The 18,047-nt window shown below is 38.4% G+C and overlaps 1 protein-coding gene and 1 long non-coding RNA gene across 2 annotated transcripts in view; both read right to left on the bottom strand.

Annotated features, from left to right (window-relative positions):
* Positions 1 to 3,253: 3,253 nt before the first annotated feature.
* On the bottom strand, positions 3,254 to 5,591 carry LOC143857982 (uncharacterized). The gene is made up of 2 exons (XR_013238824.1): positions 5,131 to 5,591; positions 3,254 to 3,411 (listed from the first exon to the last, which is right to left on the bottom strand). It is a non-coding gene; the product is annotated as an uncharacterized LOC143857982 (long non-coding RNA).
* A 764-nt stretch (positions 5,592 to 6,355) lies between these two features.
* Positions 6,356 to 18,047, bottom strand: part of LOC143857480 (PH, RCC1 and FYVE domains-containing protein 1-like) — a 29,285-nt gene continuing 17,593 nt past the window's right edge. Inside the window, exons 8-10 of the mRNA XM_077367899.1 lie at positions 17,058 to 17,204; positions 10,488 to 10,768; positions 6,356 to 6,861 (exon numbers count right to left, since the gene is read on the bottom strand). Of these exons, the coding sequence (XP_077224014.1) occupies positions 6,708 to 6,861; positions 10,488 to 10,768; positions 17,058 to 17,204 (582 nt within the window). The 3' untranslated portion in view covers positions 6,356 to 6,707. The remainder of the gene's footprint in view (positions 6,862 to 10,487; positions 10,769 to 17,057; positions 17,205 to 18,047) is intronic.

Raw genomic sequence — 18,047 nt, 5'->3', positions numbered from 1 at the left:
CTACGAGGTAATTAAGTTCAAGGTAAATCGAATGCTTTACTTACCACTATTCTACAAGGTAAGCTCCTGGCAAATCCAATGTGTGTATCCTCTTTGGTGTCTACTTATACTATCTACAAGGTAAATCAAAATAAAGGTTTAAATCAGACAGCTCTGTATATAGTTGGTGTCATTTAATCATTTATACATCAAACACTTCCTTCACGGGGTGGCTCCTCTTTTTTGGGTTGGACATACTCATGCACATGTCCCTTCTTTTGGGTTGGGTTTTCAACCCAATACCTGCTGAGGCAATAGCTCTGATACCATGTGACAACCATAGTTTTAAATTCTGGCTAAAATTTCTGAAATTTCGGTCAAAATTTCGAGAAATTCAATTTTTTTAAAGAAAAATTAGTATTTTTACAAAATTTAGGCCGAGATGGTTAATTAATTATTTTTTAACTGGTTTTCGGCTGAAATTTCGGTTTCGCCAAGGCCGAAATTGGGGCGAAACCGAAATTTAAATCCATGGTGAATGGTTTGGATCATTCAATAATGTGGGACGTTGATGCAGGTGCATATTAGCAGATTGCTGAGATCAACGGTCCTCAATCAAACTTTGAATAACGAAAGGATAGTGACAAAACGTTGGGGTCTTTTGAGTTGATAAGCTTTCTAGAACAGTGATAGTGATAGTGGATTTGTTTTGAGAGTTTTTAGGAGATTAGAGATATTGATAGTGGATTTCATTCCTTCTAAAGGAGCATTCTGCTTCAAAACAGTCCCACATTACCCTCTTTAACCAGCCCAGACCTTCCCCTTTTCTTTAGTTTTAGGCGTATTAAACCCTGCAGAAAACCAGTCACATATTCCATTCCAAACAGCCCATCTCCAACCCACTTTTCTCTCAAATCCGATCCACCCTGTTCATCCCAAGAACAGGCCAGAAGTTATACCCTAACCCCCCTATAATTCATTCATATTTCATCATAATCCTAAGTCCCAATCCTTTCTTAAACGACCCTAGTTATCATCCACTAGAAATCCCTAGTTTGCAGCCACACCTAGTTATTATCTCCTAGTTTGCAGCTACCTCTTTAATTTTCAGCCGAAACCCCATCTTCTCCAAAACTTGCCCCCTCCACAGCCATCCTTTATATGATCCATTGAAACGTTAACCCTCCTTTTGATATTAACACCCCACTTCTTATATATAACAGCAATTAGCTTTCCTTCTCAATCCCTAACCAACCATCTTCACCTATGTCAACCAACTTCCATATACCCTTTCCCCTTTAAACTTTAACCCTTTGAACAAATTTCTATCCATAGCTCACATACTCGTCTCCCACAATTTATTTTCTTTCATATTTTTAGGATTTCAATTTCTCTTACCCTACTTTAGGATTTTTTTCCCATTCCTCCTATATCTTAAAAGCAATTAGAGTTATGGACTTGTATGGGTGTAAATGGATATTCGATAACCGTTCGCATCCGAATTCGTTTAAAGCGAATATTATCCGAATCTGTTTCAAGCGGATATTATCCGAATCCGTTTATGAGATGCACAGCTCTTAGTGGATCCGTTTAACATCCGAATCCCAGAAGTACATCATTTTTATTTATTATTAATAATATCATTAATATTTATTTTAGTAATGACACACTATCTTTTGTTTCTAAAAGAAAAGTGATTTTTTTAAAAAAAAATAAAAACAAAACAAAAAGTGTTTTGGGTGGGAAATGGAGTAATCTCTCATTTTAAAGGCATTCTTGGAGTTTGACATGGCTTCTTTATGAAGCAATAAATGTGGGCCGAAGGAGACAAATGGATGTTGGTGATTGAAAGAATATGGCATAGCTTCTAGAGAATTCTAAAGAAAAAAGGCCATCTAGGTCATTAATGGTAAATGGACGGCTCGGATCAATTTTCCAACTTATGGTTATATAAAAACCCAAAATGCAATTAAAAGAAGGAACTTCTAAGGTTTGCAAGGAGAAGAAGGGAGAAGAGAAAGGAGGAGGTCGAGGCACCATCTCCGGCATTCCTTAGTGCTCCCAACTCCCACCAAAATCTACGGTCGCCCCCTCCACCTTCTCACGGCCACCTCCATCACCGCCAGTCACCTCCATCTCTAACCCAATCCTCATCTCCATCACTATTTCTCTTCATCTTCCACTATCAACACTCCCAGTTCCCATGTTCAAAATAGCCCAAACCCGTTCCAAAAACAAAAAAACAAAAGAACAAAAAGAAAAAACTCAAATACCACTACTACCACCATCATCCATCCCCACCGCTTCTCTCTCTCTATGCATTTGTTTTAAAAGGAAGAAGAGGATCTCATATATTTTAGGGTTTGAGAGTTAATTCTGATAAGAGAAGGTAGAGGACTAGTTTTAGGGTTTTAAAAATTCATCTGAGGAGTAAGAAGGAGAAGAAAGATAAAGTGCTGCAATAAAATGTTCGAATTTACCAGATAAACGGATACGGATAATATCCGAATTCGAACAATATCCGTTGGAATCGAATTCGGTAATAGATATTAAATATCCGTCGAATCCGAATCCGGATAGTATATGCTGTAATCGAATTTGGATATAGCCATATCCGATTCGAATTCAATCAGTTTACACCCTTGGACCCAGGTGGGTTACATTAAACCTCAATTTCATAATTTCACTGACCATAAAGAAAACCATTGGTCTAATTTTGTGAGAAGGGGAAAGGAACCCTAAAATCTGGAGAAAATGCCCTGATTTTTTTAGGTTTTTTTAATGTTCTTTTGTTGATTGGTTGAAGGAGGGAGGGGGAACATGGCCCACTCGGTCTTGGACGGAAGCCAGCCATTAGATCTTTCGAAGCATCCGCCTGGAATTGTTCACACTCCTATTACTATATATATATCTTAGGACAGCCCCCTCTGCTGTGTTTTTTTTTCCGCCTAAAAAATCCACCAGGTGGCAGACTCTGACTGGGTCAGCCAATGCGACGACACAATTCTCTACAACCGTTTTGGACACGTACTTGCCATGTCAACACTCCCGATAACATTTCTGTCAGTGTTCCGGACACGTAAGTTGCCACGTCAAACATAAACAAATAAATAAATAAAGGGGAGTGATAAATCGACTCCCAAATATGATAAATCAACTCCCCCATGTGTCTTTCTCTCTCCTCTGAGAGAGAAAGACACATGGGGGAGTTGATTTATCATTTTGGGGGGTCGGTTTATCACTGCCCTAAATAAAATATAGAGAGTGATAGGGATAGAGAAGAGAGAGAAATAAAAGGCTACTACTTTGTTGGTAATATGTACATGAGGTAGCTGCAGATCATGATTCATGAGAACAAGGAAGGCCCAGAGAATATGCCACAAATTCCATTTTAAGTGTCTGATCAATGTACACGCTTTCCTCTCATCGCCCCTGAAAATACATATCAAAATTACACGAGAGTCACATAAATCTAATCGTATTCATTCGTTCACCCCCTCGTTACTAGGGGTGCAACTCAGGTCGGGTTGAGGCCAACCCTAATCCAACCCGAGATAGCATTCCCTCAACCCTAACCCGAGCCTCGGGTTGAGGATGATCAACCCTAACCCTAATCCAACCGCCTCCAAATTGGGTCGGGCTGCGTTCGGGGTTGAGGATGATCAACCCTAACCCTAACCCAACCGCCTCCAAATTGGGTCGGGCTGCGTTCGGGTTGGGATTGGGTTGGGATCGGGTAATCTACGATCAAACAGAAAAAATATAAGAAAGAAAAACATAATCCTGAGAAAATCATTATAAAATTAGAAGACATAATAAAATTAGAAGACAGAGGTCGGGTTCAAGTTGGGTCCCCAAGGCCTCAACCCTAACTCAATCCAACCCAACCTGAGAAAATGCCAACCCATCCCGAGCCAATAGACCCCCAACCGTCCAATCTATAGAGGTTTCCATGATATGCTGCAGTTCTTCTATAGATTGGAGGCCTAGGATCATCCAGAAAATGATTTTTTGGGCAAAGCAAATGGACGGTTTGGATCATCTGTAAGCATACAGTACTTTTTTGAAAACTCGAGAAATGATATGCTATTCGAGCGTGAGGTCCAATATTTTTCAAAAAATAAAGCGGCCCCACTTCATAGAATGATCCAAACCGTTCATCTGTTGGCCCACAACGTAAATACGCTGTGGACTTTTTTGGCTAGGATCATTTCCAAGGCCCGACTGTACATTTGAAAACTGATGGACTTCAAGCGGCGCACACATCCTAAAAAAAAACTCATAAATTAAAGAAGGGCGATGATATTTTCACCCCCGGCAGTACGCATTCGCCCCACTTTTAACGTGATTTGACGTCAAAAAGCATTAAAGTTGCCCACTGTTCACGTTATCAGGGGGGGCGAATGCGTACTGCAAGGGGGTGAAAAATATCATCTCCCTTAAAGAGCGGGTGCCAATATAAACACGCGTAAGTGCCAATAGATACACGTGCTAAAATAAAAACTATAAGGACAAGAGAGTAGTTTGAAAATTCAAGGCTAACTGTTATTTTGGCGGGACAGATCGTTAAACGGCAGATGGTTACCAAAGACTTGAGAAAATTTCTGTTTGGAGGAATTTCCCGGGAAAAATATTTAGAAGATAGAAAATTTTTTTAAAAAAATGGAGGAAAAATCAACATGAAAAAACGAAACAGGGAACAGTTTTTTAAGTTTTTTATGCTATTTTTCTTTTTCTAAGAGGTTTTGATCGTCAAGAAATCGTAACATGTAAAATAAAAGTAATAAGATCCGAAACTTTTACGAACCAAATTCGAGATAAAGAAAAGATCAGAAAAATCGTAAATCAGAAAATTTTACAGAGCAAATTCGAGAGAAAGAAAAGATCCGTGATGAATTCAAGAAAGCACAGTGAAATCCATCAAAAAAAGAAGAAGGCGGAGATAGATCATGAAGTTTAAATTTTTTTTTTTTTTTTTTACTCTTTCTAGAAGTTTTAAATCTTTAAGAAATCGTAATAAATAAAACAAAAACAAGATTAACAAATTTTACAGAGTAATTAAAGCAACAAACATGATCGCCGAAAAAATCAATAAATCAGCACAAAATAAATAAATAAATTGGAGGAGAGAGAAAACGATTGAATTCTAACCTTTTTTTTTTCACTGAAATGACTTGATCGAGGTCTTGTTTCCAAGAGGAGAAGAAGGCAAGATCGGCCTCGAGTAAAACAAAGCATCCATCTGAGAGCTGAGATGAAGAAAAGAGAGTTTATCTTTCGTACTCAAACCTTCACCAATATCTTCACCAAGATGAGAATCTTCTTCTTTGATCTTCAAAACCTGGATATGAACGACCTTTAAGCTCCGATCATCACTCCTCACCGGAGATCCGATGTCTGTAAATCTCTGTAAATTGTCTGTTTCCATGGCCGATCCGATGTCTGAGATCTCTGTAAATTTATGAAAATCAGGAGAGGAGATCTGATTTTCGGATTCTTTAACTGAAATCAAGGTCATGATTCTGCAAATCTTTGAAATCCGATCGGAAATTTAGGGTTTGGGTTTGTGTGGGGGTGTCAATATCAATTAAGGAGTGAGGTTATCTTTCTGTGTGTCTTGACTCTTGATATATATAGGATGGTGAGATCCCCGTTTCCTTATAATTCACGGCTTTTGAACCGCATGTAGACACGTGTCTACGGATCCCGTCAACACGTGTTAATTGGTGGGCCCGTGGCAAGACTGGGACCGGTCCAAGTAGTTGGAGTTTTAGTAGAAGAAATAACGGATCTCCGTTCCGTCCACGTCAGCAGATTTGTTCTTCCACGTCACCGAATTGCAGAATCGCGTGAGACCATTTTCCGGGGAAAATAAATGCCATGAAAACGCCCCTAGATTTACGTGGACATCAAGAAAAATAAAACTCAGCTTTTCAAATGCCTGATATGCCCTTTGAAATTAGCTTATTCAAATGCTGAGTTCAAGGGTATTCTGGTCTTTTTCCAATCCGGTGGTTGGTGAGCTTTTTAGGTGAATGCTTTCGATCAAATGTGGGACCCTCCAATTAGTAACTACCGTACTATTCCACGAAACTAGGTGGGCCCCATTCCTAACTACCATAATATCCCTCGAAACTAGGTGGGCCCATTACTAACTACCATACCATCCCTAGATACTAGGTGTGGGCCCCTTGATTCAATTAGGTGATGGGTGTGAGTGCTTGGCATATTGGAAAAAGAAACAAATAAAAGGGGGGTGGCATTGATAAAAACAGGGGTGGAAATATCAGCCCCATGAACAAATAAACATATCTTCACATAACCTGTGAAAAAATAAAAACATTCAGTTAAAAATGGAATGCATACAGTCCAGATGTGCCTGTCAATACTTCTGTTAATGGGAAAATTGAGCAAAATTTCCTGTGGATTTCTTTCAAAGACAGTAACTCTATTACAATAGAAAAATGAGAGGAGAAGAAAGAAGAAGAAAAAAATAGGTGAGAACTAATACAATTTCAAAGAAGAAAAAGACCAACTGCACAATTTCAAATTCTATGGGGACAGATGTTACACATTCCTCAGGAGAATTCCCTTCTACTCACTTTCTTTCCTTCTTGATCTGCTGCTTTCCGACCCGGAGATCCTTTAATGGCAGCGGGCCTCAATGGATGAGCAAAAAAGGATTTACATTTTCGGGTCCCGGAGGAGGTTTGCTTATGGCGGTAATGTCACTCCACGTTCTCCTTTTCTTCCTCCTTTCCTTCAGATGCAGGAGAGCCGGCGATGGATTTTTCTGATGTCCGAATGCTGTATTTCTCATATACCCTCACTTTATTTTCAGCCCACCATTTCTCCGCTTGTTTTTCACTGAACCGTTTCCGACTGCAAAACAAATAAAATATACTGAATAACTGCTTTTTTTGAATGATATAATAAATCAATGCTGATGTAACAGAACTGTAAAAAGAGGTGTAGCTAAGGGAATTTTTAAAAATTTTACTGTGAGATTTGTAACTCTTCATTCTATTCAATCTTCCAAACTCGACTCTAAGATAATTAGAAAACCCAATGAATTCATTGGATCTTTTGTGAAATAAGCAAGTTCTCAGTTTACTCCTCAAGTCAAATTAAGAAAACAGAAGACAGGTTACAAAGTCAACTAAAATGCAGTTTCAAATTCTAGGTCGGCGTTGAGAAGACATTTTTTTTTTTTTTTTGGTTTTCTTCTCCATAGAAAGCTGAAAATTGTAGGGAAAGATCATTGAGGCAACACGTCGTTGGGAAAGGTAGATTGCTTTCTGGACTGATAGGTGGTTTGGTAATGACCCCATTATTAACTATGCCTATAATTGTAATGAATTAAATGTGAAGCTCCAAGTCAAAGAGGTGATTAACGAAAATGGTGGATGGAACCTAGGTGAGGTGGGGAATAATATTCCACCTGGTATTAGCAATGCCACTAAAACGATGGCCGCATTATATTTGGAACGACCTTTCGTTCAAATAGGATGTTTTATATGAAAATTGATTGTAGGCTGAAAGACATTCAGATCCCCATTTCATCCATGTGTAGCTGTTGTTCAATGCCCAGAGAAGAGACTACGGATCATGTGTTTGTTGATAGTGAGGTGGCAGCTATTATGTGGGGCACTTCGCTTTCTTTATGGAGGTTCTGTTGATCCAAAATCAAACTATTATTGCCAGACTTGTCCAATGGTTTGAAATAGCAAAGAGTAAAAGTAAATCAACTTTTGGTTTTGTTCTAAAAGTTATTCCATCTATTATAGTGTGGAGGATATGGAGGAAAAGATGTAAAAGAAGAATGGAAGGCAAAGGCAGACCTATTAATGCCATTATAAAGGACGCCATGACATGAGGAAACTTGCTAGCAAAGACTTTCTTTTCATCCTCAGATTGCATTCATCCTCAGATTGCACCAGTTGGGAAACCTGCGCCCTCAATAAAATCAATACTTTTCCTAAGCCGACTAAACCAATAAGGATGCTTCAAGTCAAGTGGATAAAAGCTAAAAGAGACGAGCTCAATCTAAATATGGATGGGGCATCTAAGGGAAACCCTGGCACTTCGGGTGGTTGAGGTGTTCTGATATATCACATCGGCAAGATGATTTTTGCTTTTTCTCAATATTAAAAAGTTGCTACTAACTTGCAGGCAGAAGCTAGAAACATGCTTGATGGTCTTAGGTATTCTAAAGCACTTGGTGTGGAAAATATATGGATTGAGGCTAATGGCAAAGTGTTGATTGATAAGCTCAGAGACAATGAAAACCCCCTTGGTCCATCAAATTCATCTGGCAGGAACTTCATATTCTCATCCTTGAGTTGAAGACGAAGATGTCTCATCAATATAGAGAGGCCATCAAGTTGCCGACCTTTTGGCCAACTATGCCTGTGATATGAGATCTAACAATACATTTAGACAATGGAGGGATCTTCCGAATAAAGCTAGAGGTACTTTAACATGTGATGTCTTGGGTCTCCAAAGTATTCAATGTAAGTAATTCCAACATAGCTATGGGTTTTGAGGTAAGGCGGGTCTTCCCCCTCTTGTAAGTTTTAACTTCTTCAGTAAAATTTTAAGGTGCTTGCTTGTGTCCCTAGACATATTTCGGGTTAAAAAAAATATAATATTAAGGTCTGAGAAGTGTGACCACGTACAAAAAAGTGCCTCTTGTGTTTTTAGAAACCTTTTTATAAGCCTTAAACAACATATTTCTATCAGATTCAAGCCTGATATGAAGAAAGTTAACTTCCAATGGATGAAAAAGTAGTCAAAGTCAAAGTTAACTTTTCAAAAAAAAGGTAGTCAAAGTCTACAATATGAGCAGCTAATGTCCTCAAATCTTCGAAAGTTTTTACATTTGTCTCATTGCAAGTGCAGTAGTACGAGTGCTACTGGCAATTCAGTAAGATTGTCGGCAGATCATAGTCATCAATTGATAAAAATAAGGTTTACATTTGAAACAAAACAATAAAATAAGGTCGAGGTGCTTAATTAAGAATGGACTTATCAAGACACGAGATTGATAACCTGAAACTGACGTTGGCCTTAACAGGATTGAGAGGAGTGTCAGCAGTGTTAAGGCAGGTGTACAGCATCCCACACATTGTTGAGGATCCGTAAAATAATGGAGAACGGTGGGAGTTTCCTATCTTTTGCTGGTCATCTGAATCTTGGTCAAAGCTGTTTTATCAAATTCACCCATATAATGTCTCTATCATCCATTTCTAAAGCGGTGGTGAAGAGATTAGAGATTTCTTGTGGAAAGACCTTTCAAAAAAAAATCTTGTGGAAAGGAAAAGGAGTAGACAAAACCACAAAAGTTGAAGCATTAGGTAAGATGGAAAGAGTTATGAGAGACAAAAAAAGGAAGTGGTCAGGGTTTGGGAAACATTATTTTAATAAACAAATTGTTGCTCAGGAAATGGTTTTGGAGATTTGGGGAGCAGAGGGATGTATGGAGAGGTTGGAAAAAATACGTGGACGGGTGGGACCGATGGGATGCTAGATTGGTAGGCAGAGCAGAGGCTCGGGTGCTTCGCAATTGGTGTATCAAGCAAGAGGAGTATCCGCCTCGGATTGGACTTGGGGTAGGTAATAAAACTTTGGGAAGTAAGTAGTTAAGTCCCGCTCCTCCATGCCAAGCTTTCCTGAACCCTTATAGGCTGGTGAGAGATAGAGGTGTGAACATTTCAATTTGTTATGAATTATGATAAAAGGGGTAGAGGGTGGTTTGGGGATGGGTATCTTGGATTGCTGTTTTAATTTTTTTTTCTTTTTCTTTTTTTTATTATCTTTTTTCCCCCTTTGGTTGCTCAATGAATAATTATTTTTTTTCAAAAAAAAGAAAAAGAAAATGCAACTACACAAGTCAGTGAATTAAGAAAAACATGGCCTTAAAAAAAAGTAAATGTCCAAAAATGAAAGTACCTTAACACATACCCGGGCTACCAATAATGACAGATTTTCACTTAGAAATGATATAACTGATAATATTTCAAACAGTTGCTCATTACAGCAAAAGTGTTTTTCCTTTTTAAGTTATAAAAGCTTGTCATTAGTGAAGAAATTCAAAACACTAACCCAAGATATCTTGGACATAATAGTAGTTTTAACTTTTAGCTAACATTCTGTAACTTCTGATCTGTGTGAAAAAAGTGTGTGGTATTCAGTTTGTTTTCCTGATTAGTCAAACAAATAACGAGCTTTTTTTTTCCCCCTGAGACCTCTTCTTGTAAGTAAAAAGCAATTAGCTTGCAACATTCTCTTTTATGTGTCAACAGAATGATGTGACTTGCCATTCTTGAAGAATATGGGAGTTATGCAACATCTTGTGAAAATATCAATAATGAAATAAGAGCATGGTTTTAAATTTCGGCCGAAATACCGAAATTTAGTTTTCAGCTGAGGCCGAAGCCGAAACCGAAACTGAAACTGAAACTGAAACCGAAATTTCAAACCATGAATAAGAGATACTGTGCTCATACCTGAACCGGACCCGCTTGAGGTCTTTCTCACCTCCAGGCAAGGATGAAAGAGTTATGTACACTCCTGGTTCTTCTTGCTCTACCCACTCTGACTCGTCGGCTTGTGTTTTGGTTCCATTGTAGAAAATTGCATTACTCAAGTGGCCATTGGACTCAGTTTCATGAACCGTTAGGCTGCTCAGATGGTTGTCACTTGAAGGGAGGCCCAGAATGTTGGCAATGGAACCTGATTTGCTGTTGAGCCTAGATCCTCCAGGAACTCTTTCAGCCATATCCTTTAACTGCCACAACTCAAACCATAAACTGGTATTAGATAAGGTGCCTCCATAGCATTTGGTGCATGAAAGTTGGAACTAGAAAGATAGAAACAAATGAGATGAGAGACATTTCTGGTTTCTTTTGCTTCTTTTTTTTGAATGGCTCTTTTGCTTTCTTTTCAATATGCTAAAAAGAAAAAGAATTGAATAATATTTGATACAGGTAAGAAAACAAGAGAAAAATATCACTAAATGCACAAAAAAAAAGTCCAATGATTTTTATTCTAAATGAAAGGACCTCAAAACATCCACAACTGCAAATTTAGGTGATATAATGAGGCCTGAAATGACGAATTTTGCATTTTTTATTGACTATACCTTTTTTTCAAGATAACTGTGATCTTTGAGCTAGGCCGCCCTTTGCAGTTTACATCTAGCCCTCCCCAAACCCCGCAATGGTGGGAGCCTCGTGCGCCGGCTGCCTTTTTTTTAACTGTGATCTTTGAGCTATCCAATTTTCTTTTTTAACAGGTCTGGTCCAGTCCAGCTAGGATCAGTCTGATCAAACTGGTGGGCGTGCTGGCTGACCATTCTGTTTTCTAGAAAGTTGACAAAATCGGAGAAAATTCACCAAACATTAAGGGGCCATTTGGATACGCGGATTTTAGAATCCAGGTTTTTAGTTTGAATAAAGTGTAAAGGGTTCATGATCAAGCTGTTGTATGTTGTCCTGACCACTCCTGACAGCGTTTCTTGGATTATAGGTGAGAAATTCAGGTTTTAAAAATCTCTCCTGCATCCTGAGATTTCTAAAACCTGGAAATATGGGAGGATCTGCAACTCTCTTGCTGACGGGAAGAAGGGCAAGAAGTCAAAAACGATGGCTGGCCCACTTCTTCTCTTGTCTCTTAGCTACAATTTTGAAGAAATCCCGGATTCTAAAATCCGTGTATCCAAACGGCCCCTAAGTACTCCCTACTGTTGACCTAAATAACTCAGTGTTGAACTGGTCTGCTCCCTTCCAGCTATAGGGTCGATATGACCAAAGTGGACAGCTTCGTTGTTCTGGGACCCTCGTGTTTTGTAAAAAGTTGGATCAATAAAAGACAGATAATCCAACCTTAAGTATCCCTGATTATTGTCGTAAACAAATTTTTCATTGAACTGTGTGGTCCAGTCTAGTTAGGAGACCTGATCCTTTGACCTAACTAATCAGCTTTCTGGTTCAGTAGTCCTGATTGTTTTTTTTTTTTTTTTGAGCGGCAAGATTTTTTAAACATCAAGTTAAAAGAAAAAAGAAAAACAAGGCAGCTGAGATGGTCAAATAAACACTGAGAAAATACATCAGCTTTCTGGTTCAGTAGTCCTGATTGTTTTTTTTTAATTTGAGTGGCAAGATTTTTTAATCATCAAGTTAAAAAAAGAAAAAGAAAAACAAGGCAGCTGAGATGGTCAAATAAACACCGAGAAAATACATAAGCCCCTCCCGCATAACCTCAACTGAGTAAGCTGAATGCCACTCGTGCTGGAACACCACTGAATGACCCTCAATTCTATCCTTAACCTCAATTGCGTCAGTAAATCACCACGGAAAGCTTGCACCTTCATCCATCTAATACCATTCATCGAGTACCCTTCCACAATGAGGAAGTCAAGGAGCTTCTGGCCAACATTGTGAATCCCTGTCAGAAGAGTGAAAACAACCGCCATGTTGGAGGCATGTAACCTATTGGGACAAAAAAAAAGGCATACAAACTTTCCCATCTGCGCTGCACATTAATCCCCAATAGGCCCAGAATTCCTATGCACCAAATTTAGTTTAATGAACCCACACGGTAGGGGAGTCACCTAGGAGAAGGCTTATCAACCACGAATCTGAAAAGACGAATCTCATCCCAAAACCACTTTATTGCAAATGAAGAGTACCCCTAGAACTCGAGGAGGACCTCTGCCAATTGTGCAATAATGAGAGGAACCTATTGTTGAATTTCCCATGCTTTCTTTGATCCCCTTCAAACACTCTATTATTTCTTTCTATCCACAAGATCCACAAAACCGTTGCTAATGCCAATCCCTAGATAAATATGTTTCCTTGCCATTCAAGAGGCCAAGGGCCAATGATCAAAGAGATCTACAATATGACGCAAAATTGTCCAAGCAATCTGAAATAGATTCAGAATAAAGTGCCAAACCTCTCTAGCCACTCGGGAATAAATGAAGATATAACCCACTGACTCCACATCCACCACACAAAGCACACAGTGGTCAACAATTAGGCGGTGTTCACTACCAAGATGGTCCACAATCAAGACACTAATCCTGAGGCGTTAGAATATTCAACATGAATCTAGCAGAAGAGGTAGAGTTGGCAAGGGGGGAGAGTTAAAAGAAGGATTGCACCGAAAACTTTTCAAGACCCAAATTTTTCTAGCATTGCCATCTATGTTGAGTGTCAGAATCCAACATGGGTATCGAGTGTCGGATTCGGCAAACCTCATTAAGAAAAATTCGTAGATACACCAAAATATTTTAATTAATTCTGAAATTTTAATTATAATAAATAATATATTAAAATTTTCAGTAGGTTGAATACATACAATGTTTTATTATCATACAAAAATATAAAAAACTTATATTTTTTTAACAGGTATAAAAAACTAACTATTAGGATGGATAAAACTTAAAATATGCAGTAATTGTAAGGTTGTGGTAGCAGTATTCAGAACGAAAACAATTAAAAAGACCTACAAATGATTTTGTGAATCCTAAAGTGTTGGAATCCGAGACGTGTCCGACACGGATTCTTTGCCCATTAAGAAGAATCCATGTAACATAGGTTGCTATTATTCCAAATATAAGCAGAAATAATTCCACTCAAAAGCATCCCAACTCTGTCAATCTCTCTACCAAAAAAGTGTCTGCCAAACTGAATGTTCCATTACACGGTTCTTCTGTTTGATCTAGTGAATATTCCATTACAATTTCTGTTTAATCTAGTGAAGTAGCCACTAATGAATGCATTCTTGCCACATGCAATCCTAGTCAAATCACGAAAGTCCATGATAAGGGCATTTGGACAGCACTAATGATTCAACCAAAATTGATTCTCCTCCCACATCCAATTCAAAATTGAAATCCGTTTTGGAAATAAAATGATATTTCATAATATCCCTCCACAATGTATTGTCTTTCCATCCTCTGTGTCGATCCATATTTGTCATTAACAACCGATCTCCATAAGATCAAAGTCTCCACCCCAAACCTTAAAACCCATTTTTCATATAAATCATTATATACAGCTTTAAGCTTTCGAATGTATATCCCTCCTGACACTTTAGGCCAACACACTTCCTATAATCTTACTCGATGGGATTTTCTTCTTTCCTCCATGCCGCTGCATAAGAAGTACATTTTGAACTGATCCAATCTTTTAATGACTGAGATTAGGGCAATGAAACACAAACATGTAGTACATAAGGAGGTTGGCAAGAATGGTGATCCCCCGCCAACAGATAGCATGCTCTTCTTCTAAGGTGCAAGTTTCCTCTCAACTCTGTCAATTACCTAATCCGACCTTAGAAGCAGGAATCTTCCCTTGGGGTGCAATTTCCGACTCAGAACCTCGATCCGGCGCTTCTTAGGAAGGAGCTTCTAGGGAGTGCGATCCCGAAGAGATGGAAACCACTCCCAACCGGCTTCTAGTACTCCTTTAGTAACTCCCTCACCAACTTACTTGCATCAAACTCCTCCAACTGTTCAAAGTACTTCATTGAAGCAAGCACAGAGGCAAATCTTTAGAAGGCATGTGGAAAAGGAGCATGAAAATGAAGACGGTTAGAAATTACTACTTTTGATGTACTTAAATTTTGAAAGATTTATATGAAGATAGTTAAAAATTACTATTTTTATGTACTTGAATTTTGAAGGACATTTGATAAAAATATTCATTAACGCTCCCACGGTGTTCCCCACTCTCGATCCCCTGCACCCACGCCCGCCCCCCGCCCCTGCCCCCACTTCGTGCTTCTATGGATCCGCCATATCTATGGCTAGTTGACGAATACACAAGGGAAGACCCAAATAGCCATTAGAAAGTGACTTTTTCCTACAACCCAAATCTCTAGTACAACCCTTCCTCCTCGCTAAAATGAATAACGAGCATAACCGACTTCGAGAGTTAATGTACTGACTCGAAATAGCTTCATAGCATCTACGAACAGACTTCAATTTTTTAATTTGCCAACTATCTCAATCATCCTGATTTTGAAAAGTTGAATAAATCAAAGAAATCTTCACTAGCGAGAAACATGTCCCTATTGTAAACCTAGGATCATGGTATTTGTTGCACTAGAGAGAAAGTGAGAGATCATGGATTTATAAATTGTTTCCTCTTTTTCCACTCTTTTCACCCTTCCTGATTGGGTTTATAAATCGATCCCTCTTTTCTTCATCTCTCCTTGTCTTAGCAGAGATTAGTCCCTCATATCTCTAGCTATATCTCTTTCTTCTATTGGAGGTCACCGACATCTAGATGACCAAGGCCGAGGCCATGCACACATTCTAAATACAGATTTTCCTACATTTTTATTTTTTTAACAGCCTACCAATATTTATCCTTTAAGCCTACCCTCATTCTCCCTTAACCCTATACCCTACACATATCCCTACCGTTATTCAATTACCCCTCCTAGATTTCTTTGGGCCATAGTTAGGTAGTTTATTTTATAGATCTGATTTACTGTCAGACACGATTGCACATCCGATTATTATTTGTTAGACATATAAGGGTATTACTGTCATTTTATATGTATGTATTCATATAAATAATAAATTGTGAAGGGAGAGAAGTAACTAACGATTCTCTCTTTCTCTCGTATACGTTCTCTTGTTGTTCTTCTTCTCAATCTCAATCTCTGCAACCCTAGATCTTAAATCAACATTATTGAAGAGTAAGGTGATTTCCCCGGTTTATCATCTAACGTATGGAACTCTCTTGGCTGATTTGATTTCTATTGGTGCAAGAATTCAAAAGCTTTGAATCTTTATCAAAACCTAATTGTCTTTTGATTCCACTTGCTTATTCTGTTGTGAGAATATAAGGTGCAAAAGTCCATAAAACAACATGTGAACCTTAGGTTTGCATCAATTTGATATCAGAGCTAGATTCGCATCACCTTCTGACAACACATGGACTAGGCATTAGCTTGCTTGTATTCTCATGAACAAAGCGATAATCCGCTTGAATGTACTTGTCAATGGTAAAAACACAATCTCTTCTATAAGATTCCTGAACCACAACAATTCGCATGAAGTTTGAAACATCCACAATATTTTACAAGTCATCTACTACTGTCACGGCATCCCCCTAACTCATGGTCACATCTTCTGCCAACGACACGTCCTCTACTAGATCACTTCTGCTCACGAACCAAATGATATTCTTAAACCCTTGACCGATAAACAGGAGAACTTTGCAAAGAAATCCACAAACCAGCTCCTAAGTCCACGGAAGCCTGGTCAACAATTGACACGGAGTTTGCAGTCCACATGATAATTGCACCATAGTTTGACAGTCCACTCACAGCAACAGTTCATATGAAGAAATAGTCCAAGGCATCAATCCACACCAAGACTAAGATGCTGATCATGTAACCTGAAAATTTATACACTTCCACTCATGCCAGCTCGTCTTAGTTGACAGACTTTTATTTTTTATGCATATAAGACAAACAAAATGAAATGGTGGAAGTCCTGATTTTTGATACGGTAATACCATCAACCGCATGTATTATGTGTACGCTACATTACATAATTTATGTGTTCATAATTTATGTGTTCCATGTAGACATACATCCACATCACAAATAAAAATTTTAGATAAAACATTATATATGTTATCAAACAAAATTTCTGATTGAGCAGGAAATGTCATTTCATGGTTCTTCATCCATACCTGCCTAGAGTCATACAAACATACAAAAATCCACATACATATTATATATACTTCGTATGCTCCTACTAAATGTGGAGATTGCCTCCTCTATAACTGGTACCCGTCCCGGTGGACCCCGTCCACCTTTACTCCTTGCTCCTAAGGTCAAAACATTCCAATTCCAAACTACATGGAATAATATATTCTAGATGGATTTTGCTTCTTACGTCGTTACCAGAGCAATTTGGAAGGAAAAAAAAAAACACTTCTACAAGTCATTAGTACTAGAACAAGGTAACTATGCAAATTCAGTTTGCACATGAAAAAAAAAATCCACAAGGCATAATATAGCTTGCAAGCCTTGAATGAGGAAAGTGTCACCTGTGCATTAAGAGACTTAATTACTTCCTTTGCAGCCTTGCATTTTGCAGTTTCCTCCCCTGCTACTGAAGTGGCCTCCTTCAATTGCCTAGATGTTCTCTCCAGCTCAGCTTCTAGTAGTTGAGATTTACGGGTAAGATCCTCTACCTGTAGACCAAAATTCCAGTCAATATCTTTGCTACCAGCCTTCACCAATTTAACTATTTAATAAGTCAAATGGTCGAACTAGTCATTACACAAGTTGTGTGGTGATTTATGGTGACGGTTCTTTGCAGCTCGAGCATGTCTAGGGTTTGAGATAATTGATTAAGGGGCAAACGACAAAAAAAAGTCGATCGATAAAAATGGACAGCCATCTCCAAATCCAACAAGAGACTGAACTCAGCATTAAGTTTGAATTATGTACTCAAATGGAAAATTCATCCTATGCAAAGACAGGGCAACTGATCTGGGCCAAAATTGATACCTAAACACGCAGTAAAAAAGTATTGGGTAAATATACATCTTCCATGTGGTCTCGTAGAAGATATGGAATATCAAGTATTGGGTCAATATACCTCTTCCATGTGGTCTTGTAGAAGATATGGAATATCAAATTTATGTCCAATTTTCCACAAGTGAGCCTGGGGGGTGGTATCATTCAAATTTGCAAAGTTATCTTTGATTTTAGTCAAGAAAATTTGTACCAGAAAATTTGATTGGCAGATGGGCCTACATTTATTTTTGTCCATGGTTTTTGGGATAAAGAATGTAGGAAAATTAGTATTGACACTTCAAAATTCAGCACCTCTAGATACGTAAGGATCAAACCTTCAGCTATGTCTCTATTAATGGAACATTAAATATTACATTGTGGCCAGTTCATCAAGTTAAATAGATACTAGAAAATTGTGAACAATCAGGTGCTCCAAAACAGGGAGTAAAGAAGAATAGCTTCCTTCAGAAGAACCCAAGAGTGTGGATTGAGAATTTTGCTCAATATTGATGACC

The sequence above is a fragment of the Tasmannia lanceolata genome, unplaced genomic scaffold, assembly GCF_043159265.1.
Source record: "Tasmannia lanceolata isolate RefF3 unplaced genomic scaffold, GAP_Taslan_0.1 ptg000025l, whole genome shotgun sequence".
NCBI classification, from domain to species: Eukaryota; Viridiplantae; Streptophyta; class Magnoliopsida; order Canellales; family Winteraceae; genus Tasmannia; species Tasmannia lanceolata.
The sequence above is the reverse complement of the archived record's forward strand: the minus strand, read 5'-3'. Positions and strand labels throughout refer to the sequence as shown.